The 13,211-nt window shown below is 38.3% G+C and overlaps 1 protein-coding gene across 1 annotated transcript in view; it reads left to right on the top strand.

The window, feature by feature from the left end:
* COL21A1 (collagen type XXI alpha 1 chain) overlaps positions 1-13,211 on the top strand; it is a 172,567-nt gene that overhangs the window by 74,407 nt on the left and 84,949 nt on the right. The window contains exon 9 of the mRNA XM_058734305.1: positions 7,230-7,292. Coding sequence (XP_058590288.1) covers positions 7,230-7,292 — 63 coding nt within the window. The remainder of the gene's footprint in view (positions 1-7,229; positions 7,293-13,211) is intronic.

Raw genomic sequence — 13,211 nt, 5'->3', positions numbered from 1 at the left:
CCAAGAACCATACCTCCTTACAATCTAATAAAAAATGAAGAAAGGGCATTTGTTGAGATGTGTTCCAAATACTCAGCTTGTCAAAATGATTTTCAGATAGGGGGTGCCTGAGTGGCTCAGTTGGTTAAATGTCCAACCTCAGCTCAGGTCAAGATCTCACAGTTTGTGAGTTCAAGACCCGCGTCAGGCTCTGTGCTGACAGCTCAGAGCCTGGAGCTTGCTTCAGATTCATTCTCTCTCTCTCTCTCTCTCTCTCTCTTTCTGCCCCTCCTCCACTCACACGTTTCTCTCTGTGTCTCTCTCAAAAATAAGCATTAGAAAACTTTTTTTAAAAAATAAAAAGAAATGACTTTCAGATAGAAAAATGAAGTAGAAATATTAAAATTGACTTCAACATTATGTTTGATGTCTAATTCTAAAAAACAGGCATATAGAGATTTATTAATTTTACTTAATTATGTGATAATTACTTTGGGGGAGTAGGTCTATTAGTGATACTCATCTATGCACATCTTCCAGTTGCATATATTGATTTGTGTGTGTATATATGTTAATTGTGTGTATGTGTATATAAACATTTACATATTTATTTGCGTATTATACATTTTTATGTGATTGGAGCCATGATGTGCATACTATTTCTCAACTAGTTACTTTTTATATAACTAAATATTTTGAACATGTTTCTATGCTATTAAACATGAATGATTAAGTGTAAGTTAATACTTACTGTGGCATCACTTAGACCCAGCCTGATACTGAGATGTTAAGTGGTTTGTCTACTCTATGTGAATCTTATTCTTTTAATAGTATTTTACAGTATCACTTAAATAAAAATGATGTCTAACTTGGAAGCAGGTATGACTCCCTAGCCAAAAAGAGTGTTTTGTGTATTGATCATTTATTGCCTGAGGTGACCAAGCAATAAATATGAATTCTGATGTTGATTTCGATGGAATTTCCTTAAGTGTTTTAGTCACCATCACTGAAGATTTTAGATTTTAAACTGCTCATCTGATTTAATTCTTCCTATCTTTTATGCATGTTTCTCCTGTCCATTTTTATGTGATAGCTCATGACACACTCCAGGCCTAGCATTAAAATCAAGAAACAAATATAATTTAAGAAATAAAAGTACACATTCATTATTTTATTTAAAGAAAATCTATTTGGTTTGGAATTTGACTTCAGTATATTATAATCAATTTATTATTATAAAGTATTTTTAAATGGCATTTAGGTAAGTTAATCTAAGTGTTCTTCCTTTTAAAGTTTATTTATTTATTTTGGGGGGGGTTGAGTGAGTGGGGAAGGGCAGAGACAGAGAATCCCAAGCTTTCACAAAGCTGTCGGTGCAGAGCCCCACGCAGGGTTATGTGTGTGTATGTATGTATGTATGTATATACATATATATATATATACATACACATATATGTATATATATGTGTGTGTATATATATATATGTGTATATATATATATGTATATATATATATAAATTCAACTTGAAATATTATACATAAGAATTATTTGATCTGTAAGATATATAATATGGAAATGAGAGTCCCATTATATCTGACCTCTCAAAGCCCAGAGTGCTTTCCTGACTCCCAGGGAGGTTCTGGCCACCCCTAGGGTATCTTAAGGTTTGTCTTCTTTTGGGGAGACATCAGATGCCTCTGATGCTTTCTGAATCTTTATTAGTGATCTGTTAGGTGTCTTGAAGTGACATCAGTTTTTATTCACATATGTTTCTACAGCAAAGTTCCAGAGCACCCTTTGTCTTATCTGGTAAAGCCTCTGATATCCAGTGTTTCCAAGTTCCATGTGTTCCTCATGTTCATTTTCTTAGTCATAATCTCACACTATTGCCACCTACTACTTTAAGTGAAATTGCAGTTTTCTACCAATCTTCAAGTTGGCGTGCCTTCCCGATCTGCTTTCCATTTTCTTCAGAAAATCTGGCAGGAGAACAGGAACACACACATACTCTTCCATCCTTTTAGGGCTCTTTCCCCTGGAGGTGGTTCCTAGCCCACATCAGGGACCTGCATGTGAAAAACAGAATCCCTAGCAACACTCTGAGTTGTATTTCCTTTAGAGAATTTCTGGCTTGGGGAATTAATAGGGTTTTAATTAGATCAGCAGAACTGGAACTAAAACAGATCAAGTGTTTTTACTTATAGATTGAACTGAGACTTAATGCGCATTTTTGTTTGATGCTCTCTGGAAAGTTTTGTAGATAACCATCAAATAGAGTTACCTGTGAAAAACAGATCTAGTATTCCTGCTAACCAGAAATGGATTTCTGGGAGCTGATAGTTGAGGCCTGAGACTGAAACTGAGGTGAAATTCTTGTGTGGGTAGGTGGGTAAATGCTTATTCTAGGATAAAGAAAGTCATCTGTTTAGAATTCTCTGAGTTTCCAAAAGATAGGACAACCCTATTGGAAAACGAGGTCAAATTAACTGTGGTAGCCTGTACTTAGACTTACTATGGCATTATAACTCTATAAAAAGCATAGAAATATATATCTGTTATTGGATTGCGAGTTCCTTAAAGAATAGCTAATTCATTTTGCATTCTTAATGTCAAATATAGGGAGGATCCAATAAACCTGTTGGAATAATTTTTCTACGCAAGCACTTTACATTTAATAAAAACTAAATTCTCCTTTGAAATTCCAGTGTCTAACAGTGCTTAATGGTGGTAGTTTTTTAATTTAATGAATTATGAAATCATTGAACAAATAAGATTCACCCCTCGTCCCAGTTGACTTGTGTGGGATGGAATGCCTTTGTTGTGCTATGGGAGATCCAGGCAATCCCCAATTTACAAACACCCCCTTTCTTTTTTTTTTTTTTTTCCAACGTTTTTTTAAAATTTATTTTTGGGACAGAGAGAGACAGAGCATGAACGGGGGAGGGGCAGAGAGAGAGGGAGACAGAGAATCGGAAACAGGCTCCAGGCTCTGAGCCATCAGCCCAGAGCCTGACGCGGGGCTCGAACTCACAGACCACGAGATCGTGACCTGGCTGAAGTCGGACGCTTAACCGACTGCGCCACCCAGGCGCCCCAACAAACACCCCCTTTCAAAAGACCTTTGTGATTGGCAGGTTCTCTCTCCACTTGAGTAGTCATAGGAACATTTGTGGGGGCAGACTCCCACATTTGATCTAACCTTGATATTAGAGCTATTAGTTCAGAAGTGGAAAGAAGGCGTTTTGTCCTCTTTTTAGGAAGGAGCAATTTCTTACTAATCCTTTCCTCTGAAATTACTGCCTCCCCCTCTCCAGCTGTATCTATCTCTATTGACTTCCTTTGTTTCACCCTCATCAGTCCACTGATTAGGGATTTCTTTGAGCTATCAAAGTATCCTCTGTTTAAAATACAAAAGCCTTTGGAAAATTTCAGGGGCCACCGGGCATTCACATTTTTATGTAGATTTCCCCAGACTAAGGGGATTCCTTCTAGCCTGTGAGTGGGTGTTTGAGTTTTGAGGGAGGGAAGAGGTTGGTTTGGGAGGAGGGAATAGGTCGTAGGTCAGGACTCCTGCAAGTCTTCAGGGGAGCATGAAGGCACAAGGATTTTTGAGAAAAGGGCTTGAATACCTGGGATGTGGGCCTAGGTGAAGGGCTCCAAAGACCTTTGTTTCAGATGAGCAACTTAAACTATTAGCTTGCTTCTGCAAGCACAACTGTTTCTTACTTTAATTATTCATACTTACATGACTTGAGAGGCCAGATGCAGAGATGTTTTAGCTTAGTCCATGACATTTCCACTCCTGTCAACAACTCAAAAATCCTGTGGCACGAGTTCAGTTCAACATAAGTAAGTATTGCTTTTCAGCTGAACACATAGTTTCTAAAATTCAAAATGTGCAAATGTTTCAACTAAATTAGAAGAAACTGGATTGGGAATTTAGTCACAGTTGTACAATAGGCCCTACATCTCGTGTAATGTATTTGGAAATTGTTTTCCATGTTAAGTTTCCTAGCAGTCCGAAGGTCTGGTTCTAATCAGTGTATGCGTTTTAATGTGGGCAGGGACAGTGGTGTTTAGGAGCATGGTCTCTGGGCCTACATTGGCTGAGTTCAAATGACATCTTCACTACTGCTGTGTGACCGTAAGCAAGTGACCTAACCCTCTGGGCCTCAGTTGTCCTATACAGAAAATGGGAATAATGAAATTACTTGTGTCATGGGATTATTAAAAGGATTAAGTAATTTAACATATGTAAATCTCTTACAGCAGTGTGTAGCATATAATTAACAAAGGTTGAGCATCAGCTTTTATTACAGTAATACAATTGAATTTTTATTCTGATTGGTCGTCTCTCCAAAATTAGTGTTTTACTTTATTCTCCCAATTTTATGGGAACAGCACCAACCCTTCCTGAGTTTTTGCAAATAAATAGTAGGGCAATAGTCAAAATAACCAGTAAAACCTACCAGAAATAATAGAACCTGAAAAAGAGATTATTTTCCCTCTTGGGGCCCGTTCACCAGTGTTATGGTCCTTACAAAGTCACATTGGATTTATCTTGTGAGTGATTTTTTTTTTTGTCTTGAAACCTAGTTTTTATTTATTTAAAATGTTAAGTATGTTTTGTACTTTTATGCAGCATTAAACCACAAATCTCATTTCTTCTTATCCCAAACCTGTATTTCAGCTTTGTCATAAAAAATAAACCCTCTAAGATCCTTTTAGTATCCTAGATTTTGCTGATGATTAATATGCTGCAAATAAAGAGGGTCATTAATAGGAAATTTGACTTAAGTCAATTGGTAGGGTCATGTTGGTGGCTCAGTTGGTTAAGTGTCTGATTTAGGTTCAGGTCATGATCTCATAGTTCATGGTTTTGAGCCCCTCCTCTTGCTCTGAGCTGACATTGCAGAGCCTGCTTGGGATTCTCTCTCTCTCCTTCTCTTTCTGCCTCTCCCTTGTTTGTGCTCTCTCTCTCTCAAAAATAAATAAACTTAAAAAAAGTTTAAAATAAATGAACTGGCAAATAGTTCTTGAATCTCTACTTGATAGCATTTTCAACCCCTGCCTCTTCTGCCAAAAAAGGAAGAGTTTGCACAGTCTCAGTTCAAATGATGAATGCAGACTAATCAAGGAAAAACTGAAAGAATTCTACTTAAGAATAAGGAAACAGTTAAGAGCTGCTATCGCATTTCAAAAGAAAAAGACATCAAGTAAAAAGGAATAATTGATTCTTTTTTTTTTTTAAATGTTTTCAAGAGAGAGAGGAGAGCAAGAGACAGGTAGAGGGAGAGAGAGGGAGACACAGAATCCGAAGCAGGCTCCAGGATCTGAGCTGTCAGCACAGAGCCTGATGCGGGACTGGAACTTGGGAACTGTGAGGTCATGACCTGAGCCAAAGTTGGACGCTTAACCGACTGAACCACCCAGGCGCCCCTTAAAAATAATTTTTTTTTAGTGTTTATTTTCGAGAGAGAGAGAGAACAGGGGAGGAATAATTGATTCTTAACTGGATAAGGAAGGAAAACTTCTTGCCAAGAGAAAAAAAAAAATGGAATGTGTTGAAAGACCTCAGGTCCAATCTGAACATGGATAAAGGATGGCAGGGAGGCCAGAGATGAAGGTGGATCCTCTCATAATAAGAACAGTAAAACTCAGGGCACCTGAGTGGCTCAGTCAGTTGAGTCGCATTCTTGCTTTCTGCTCAGGTCATGATCTCGTGGTCATGGGATTGATCCCCATGTAGGGCTCCACGCTGAGCATGGAGATTGTTTAAGATTATTTCTCTCTCTCCCTCTGCCTCTCTCCCCTACTCACTCTCTTTCTCTCTCTCTCTAAAATTAAAAAAAAAAATAAAATAAAAAAGAGAAAATGCTAACTACTTAGAGAACCAGAGTGTTACTCCTTAATGGAAGTCCTTGGGTTAGAATTATAAATTCTGTCTCTTCAGGAAGACATTACATGTTTCAGCATTATTTTTCTCCCTGGATTTATAGCTATTCTTTCTCTCTTTTAAAAATGACATTTCCATTTTTCTTAGCCTTTCCTTGTGCTATGCCTCGTGGGCAGTTCCTAAGTGAAAAGCCCATCCCTCCTTCGTTGGCCACTTAATAGAGTTCACATAGTTCTTTCCATTTTTCCTGTTCCATTTTTCAGGAACAAATCTCCCTAACCAGTAGCCTGAAGTAGTATTTCAGACTAGCAGATCTGGCTCTGTGAAAAGTACCCTTAGTATTGGTGTTTAGTTAACTTACAATTATTGGGGTCCTGTGTGAATGATTTCTTAAATAATTAATTACTGAACTGAAATCAGTTGTCTTACCTCTAGGCAGGAGTTTACTGATAGTATATGTTTTTAAGCAAGATGCCCCATGTGGATCTCATGGACTCAGTAATAGATTAATACATTAATTTTGAAGTATTTCTTAGAATTAAATTATACAACTCCCTTACCTCACAAAAAACGTTCCCTTTTTTATGGGTGGTGACCATCTGAATGCCATTGGGCAACATACTAGAGTTCCATAAAATGTGCCTGGGTGAATTGTCATATTGTAGGGAATAGTGTTCTTTGGACATCCTTGGATTGTGAAGGCAAAGGTCATGTCTTCATTTCTAGGTATTAAATGTGTTAAAGACTGTGGGGGTTGGGCAGATTGATTTGGCTTGGCTATGCTCTCATGTAAATACTCAGATTTAAAAATTTTAACATTATTAAAGAAACACATTGACTGGAATAAAAGAAATGAGTGTCATACAGCTTTAAACTTGAGTCCCATGTGTAAGATCATAGAGCCTGTGGACTTAAAAAAAAAATTGTGAATTGAATTATAGGTCATTGATATCTGTAGTGTAACATTTAGAATAAAGACTGTAGACTTACAAATGAAAGATGGCTATTATTGAAACCATATTTGCTATGACACTTAATTTGTTTAGAATTCTAAAAATGTCCTGCCATAAATACTGATATTTTACATTAGCGAAAGTATCTCACTTGTTATACCTGATATACTCACAGAAGTAAATCCTTGAACATTTTGCATAATAAAAAGCCTTTATTTGGTAAAGTGGGTGTTTAAAATATGGCATTTTTCTAACCCTATTTTGGGACTTATGTTTTGTTTTGTTTTGTTTTTTAACATACAGAGAGGTACAAATAATGGAATTGGTTTGAACCTTGAAGGGGACTGATTGCATCATTATGGTTTGTCATTTTGTACTGAAGATTTTTTTTTCTTTCTAGGGTGAACCTGGACAGCCTGGGAACCCCGGCTACCCTGGACAATCTGGTCAAGATGGTAAGCCTGTGAGTACTGAAAGCTTAGTCATCTCCAGTACTGGGATTATGTCAAAGTAAAAACTGCACTGGGTAAAGTTAAACAGGCAGGGAAGACTTTATTCAAGACTGTTGTAATAGGGAGAGAGATTGACCTCTACTCAGTGAAACAAAGGAAGGGTTCTTGCGTGCTGGCCTGAGCTAATGAAAAAGTACTGGAGAACTTTAGGTGGGTGATCAATGGGGTGGCAGGAATTGAGTTATCCTGAGTTTGGCAGACGTTTTCCTGTGTGATTAGGGCAACTGTCTTTGGTAATTGGCACTTCTCGAAGTTAGGGTCCTACCCTCCCTCAGAGACTGGAAGATCCGGGTACTTCCCTTTCTTGATGAGTGTATTTCAAAGGGATGGCTCCTAGGTCCTTGAGAAAGACGTTCGTTGCTAGTTGCAAAACTGACAAGAAATTTTGAAAAGGTTTGCCACTCAGAGGGTCAGAGAAAGTGACAAATTTTCTAGAGTATAAATGCTCTAAGAAGAGGGAGATCAGGAGCCTAGGGTCAGGAAGAAGGCTGTCTGAAGTTTAGTTAACCTGAGGGGAACATTAAGCCTGGTTGGGTCAACAGGATCAGCTTTCCAGTCACTTTTTAGGTGCATTATCCCCAAATTGCATGCATCTTTGTTACATTTAAAAAGTTGTCTAGTGAGTATCGATGTATAGCTAGGTTCAGAAATCTTTTTGTCTTTTTCCTTCATGTCTATGGCAGTTTTCAAGTTGAAGATCTTTTTAAAAGTGATATTTTCCTAAGAACATACGTGCACTGGAATATATTGACTAAAAAAATAGTATCTTGTAAGTTTCAAGAGAACTGTAGGGAGATTTTTGAATTAAGGAAACATAAAGCAAATCTACTTTAAAGCATTCTAGGCAAATATTTTCAGATAGCTCAGCTGTCAGCATGTTTATAACAGCAAATAAACATGAGGAATTTGCTTTTAAATGTTAGATAATTGTCATCCAAAATATCTCTTTATCATGAAACATTAACTTCTTGCGTGAAGGATGGGAAGGTGTGTATTGTGAGTTAGTAATATTTAAGGAATGAAGGAACCACAGCCTAATGTTAGACTATCACTATCCCAACCATCAGGATAGAGGAGCTTGTTAGTTCCTGAGAGAGGTTTGCTGACAAATTCAATACAAAAATATAGCCAACTTTTGAAGAAGTAGTGATGTGCTGGGGTCTCATACACCAGTTTTGTGTGGGAAAATGGTACACAGGTGAGCCTCTCTGGAGAGAGATTGTTGGAGAAGGGAGTCAGGTCACAAAATGGTGATGCACTAAAGCTGTAGAGAGCTGAGGAGCTGCTGGGTGGCTGGGGTGGTGCTGCTCAACTGACACACTGGGATGCATTCTAAGTGTGATGACAATGCATTTGGGAATTTTGAGATAGGAAGTAACTTGACCTGGCTTATGTTTTAGAAAGATAAATGTGAATATTATGTGGAGAGTAGATTATATAGGGCAAGAGTGGAAACAGGAGATGTGTGGGAGGTTATTTCAAGATTCTAAGGGAGAAGTAAGACTGGCTTGGACGGGTTGACGTGGTGAAAGGGAAGATAAGTGGTCATATTCTGGATTTTTTTTTTAATGTAAAGCTGACCAGAATTGCTGTCAAATTAGGTGTGAGGCATGAGAGAAAGAGTCGAGGAAGACTCCGAGGATCTTCGTGTGAACAGCTTACTGAGCTGGACAGCCCTGGGAGAGAATGCCTTGTTGCTCCTAGGATGCCCATGGTGCTTGCTAGGATATTAGAGGAATCTTGAGTTCAGGGATATGAGTTCAGGGAATGAAAATACACAGTTGGGACTCCTTCGTTTGTAGATTTATCTATATCAAGCCACCAGAGTGGATGCGATCCTTTAGAGAGTAATCACAGATTAGAGAAGAGAAGAAGGCAGTGGACTGAGCCTTGGGCTGTCTTTAGAGGAAAAAAGGGAGGAAGATGCAGCCAAGGAAATTGGGAAAGAAAGACCAATGAAGTAGGAGGAGAACCAGCAGGGGGTGGCATCCCCAGAAGCCAGGGGAAAAAAGCATTTTGAGAAGGGAGTGCTCAGTTGCGTCATTGTTGCTAAGAAGTTTTGAAAAATGAGCTCTATGCCTAGTCCATTGAATTTGCTAGATGGAGGTATTGGGGCCCTTGATAAATGGGGTTTAGGGAAGGTGGGTATAAAAGCTGGATTGAAATGGGTTCAAGAGAAAGTGTGAAGTAAAATGATGACTGAATATAGATGCTTTTTCTGAGGGGTAGAATGAGGAACAGATGAATGGAGCAGTTGCATGGTTAGGATGTGGGATAAAAGGAGTTTTTTTTTTTTAAAGATGGGAGAGAGATGCCTGGGTGGCTTAGTTAGGCCTGCGACTCTTGGTTTCTCCTCAGGTCATAATGTCACAGTTTGTGGGATTCTCCCTCCCTCCCTCTCTTTATGCCCCTCCCCCAACTTATGCACCTGAGTGTTCTCTGTCTCTGTGCCTCTCTCTCAAAATAAAAAAAAAAAAACTAAGACATGGGATATGTTGTAACATGTTTTTATGATGATGAAAATGAGGCAGAGGGGGAAAATATCCGTGATTTGGGCGATAATGGATGTTTTCAGGAAGAAAACCCTTAGGTAGGTGGGAGGACATTGGTATATAGCACGGGCATTTGAATCTTTCTGTGCCGTTGTAGGCCAAGCAGGTAAGTACAGAAGTAGCTTGGTAGTGATTTGTGGGAAAGAAGGTGAAAAATGTATCATCAGACATTTGAATTGAGTGAAACAAATAGGTTCTTAATCTAACATCTCCTCTTTGCCTTTAGCCTCAACTCCTGTAACATGGCAACATTTTCCTTGGAGTTTCTTATATCCCAGCTGTTCTCACTTCATAACTTAAAGTGTCATGTGACTTGGTGGCATTCCTCACTGTGACTCCCGCGTCCCAGTAATGGTGCTGCCTGAGGCCCTATGTGAACTCTTCCCTAATCACACTGGGTGGTGGGATGCCCTGGAGACCCTTTCCTGGGCCCTACTCTGTCTGGGTACTGGTAGCTGTGGTGCTTTCCCCCTCCGAAGCAGATACACTTGACATGCTGAAATATCATCTGCTGGCACCTCGTAATGACACAGAGCTCCTCTGAGAGCACTACTAAATTATTTAATAATGATAATTTAGTATAACAATTATAATAATATTAATTAGTTATATAATTATAAATATTAGTTATATAAGTACTTATATTAATATATTAATAATGTTAGCATATGTAATATATTAATATACATGGATGCATATTAATGTATGTTAATATATTGTAATAATTAATATATTACTATATAATTAATATATGTTAACAATATAAATTCAATAATATAGTTAATATATGTAAATTATAACTATATATAATTGAATTAAATTATAATTATATTAAATTAGTTATAGAATTAATATTGTATAATAATAATTTAGTATAAGTTATTCAATATATCGAGGTGAGTGCTGAGCAAGCTTTTCACAGGCTATTAGCTCTAGTTTGCTTTTTTTTTTTTTCTTATTAAATATTTTGTCACGAATGAAGTACTGGAAACTAGTTGCAATAAGCCTGATCTAATAATCATGGATATTGCTTTATGACTTTTATCTAAGCTATAATGGATTTATTATGTCATCTCATTGAGTACATGTGTATGTGTTTGTATGTGTATATGACTTTATGTATAGTTATAGGGATAGGTACATAGTACCTGATATTAGAGGTTAGATGGTATTAGAGAATATCTGATGTTAGAGAAAAGACAGAATAATGTCCACATCCTAATCTCTAAGACCTGTAAATGTATTGATTAGGAACTCCGCACACATGATTAAATCAAGGATCTTGAGATGCAAAGATTATCCTGTGGAAATTTATCTGAGTGGCCGGTATAATCACAACGATCCGTATTGGAGGAAGGTAGGGGTGTCAGAGTCAGGGGAGGAGATGTCATGACAGAAGCAGAGATCAGGGTGAGGTGTCCATGTCCAAGGAATGTTGGTAGCATCCAGAAGCTGGTAAAGGGAAAGAGCACTTTTCCCCCTAGAACCTTTAGAGGGAATGCGGGCCTGCTGACATGATGAGTTTAGCTCCCTAAAGCCATGTTGGACTTCTGACCTACAGAACTACAAGTGTGTGTTCGTTTAAGCCATTATGTTTGGGGTAATTCATTACAGCAGCAATAAGAAACGGTTTCTCTAATGTTAATCTGTTTACCCAAAGGTGCAACTTTTCCTAAATCTCTCCTTTTCCCTGTAGGAAATCTGTAGGAGATAGGAGTCGGGGCAGGAAGAGAAAGTGAGTCTGGGAGCCAGAACAGCTGAAGGTCATTAGTGTGTGTCCAGGGCCAGTGCACAGCGGGAGTGGGAAGGTGTGGGTGGAGTCTCTGGCTGGCGATTGAAGCCATCTGGACCAAGGAAAGTTGGATGGAACAATTCGAAGGGAATTCTGCTTTGTTTGGATTTGGTTCTGTGCAATCCCCTTCAATAAGCAGCTTGAATCTCTTTCACATAACCAGGCCAAGTCAACTAAAGCTTTAAATAGGAATTATTCCATTCTGGAGAAATACTAATTTTCATAAGGAAAATGACTTCAAACAAAATGAAAGAGCGATTTTCAAATTCTTCCCCTCCTTTCTCGATTTCTATCAGCAGTGTCTGAGCATATTACTATTTTGCTATTCTATCATTATATAGAGAGAAGCAGGGGAAATATTTCTATATCCTGCTAGGTAGTTCAGAGTAGTGCTATTAGTAAAGACATTATACTGCTATGACATTGATTTTTTTTGAAAGAAGGCCTACTATGAAAATATATAGGACTGTTTTATGATTTTGTAGTAGTGTTTGTTTCTGTTTTCTGTCATTATTAAGTACTCTTCATGAACTAAAGTACTTTATGAAACCAAAGCCCTTGCTGGCTTTTGGAGAGATCTGAGGCTGTTTTGCCCTCTGTTTTGCTTTTAAAAAATGCTTTGGTTTCATGGGCCTCAGTTTCTTCATCTGGGAAATGAGAAGATGGTGCCAGATGAGGCCCATGTTCTGTCCAATGTTGATTTTCTAAGATTCCGTGAAGGCCATCACATTTACTGAGAGAGAAAGGTAAGCTAGAATAAACTGTCAAAATCTGGAGTTGGTTTTCTGTATTATTGGCTTAAGTGATTCAGGAATATTGATAGCACAGTGCTACCAATAGACAGAAGAATAGATTGGTCAATGAGCCCCACTCCATGATGCAGCACCCCTTTTTGTCCCCACCCCCACCCCTTCATTGTACCCCTGTGTCATCTAGAGATTCCAGAAAGTGGCTAGCTGTCTATGGAGGGTTCAACTTTACAGAAGTAGTCAACACACATGGGGAATTTCAAAGTTACCTGACTTGATCAAACTACAAATACGAGGGATGGGGCAGGTTAGTAGGAGATGAATTTGTGTACATAGGAGGGAGAAAGGAGGGGAGATCAAATAGGGTTCTTCAGGCCATTGTGATGACTTTGGCTTTCAGTTGAAGTGAACTGAGGAACCACTGGAGGATTTAAGTAAAGGACTGATGTGATGTAACTTACTTACAAACAAAAGTACTCTAACTTCTTAGTTGAGAATAGATTTTAGGGAGATGAGGGCACAAGCAGGATCAGTTAGGAGGCTCTTAAAATAACCCAAGAGTAAAATGATGGCAGCTAGCATCAGGGTAGTAAGTAGTGAGGCAAAGAGAACTGCGACTTTCTGGGGTATTTTGAAGTTAGAGCTGATGGAATTTGATGATGTACCCTGCCTGAGTTTGAGGGAGAGAAGTCAAAGGAGACTCCAGTGAGATGTGGAAGGATGGATACGGAAACTAGGGCAAAATTAAGAGTTTGGTTTAGGATATATTAAAATGTT

Source organism: Neofelis nebulosa, chromosome 6, assembly GCF_028018385.1.
Source record: "Neofelis nebulosa isolate mNeoNeb1 chromosome 6, mNeoNeb1.pri, whole genome shotgun sequence".
Lineage (NCBI taxonomy): Eukaryota > Metazoa > Chordata > Mammalia > Carnivora > Felidae > Neofelis > Neofelis nebulosa.
The sequence above is the reverse complement of the archived record's forward strand: the minus strand, read 5'-3'. Positions and strand labels throughout refer to the sequence as shown.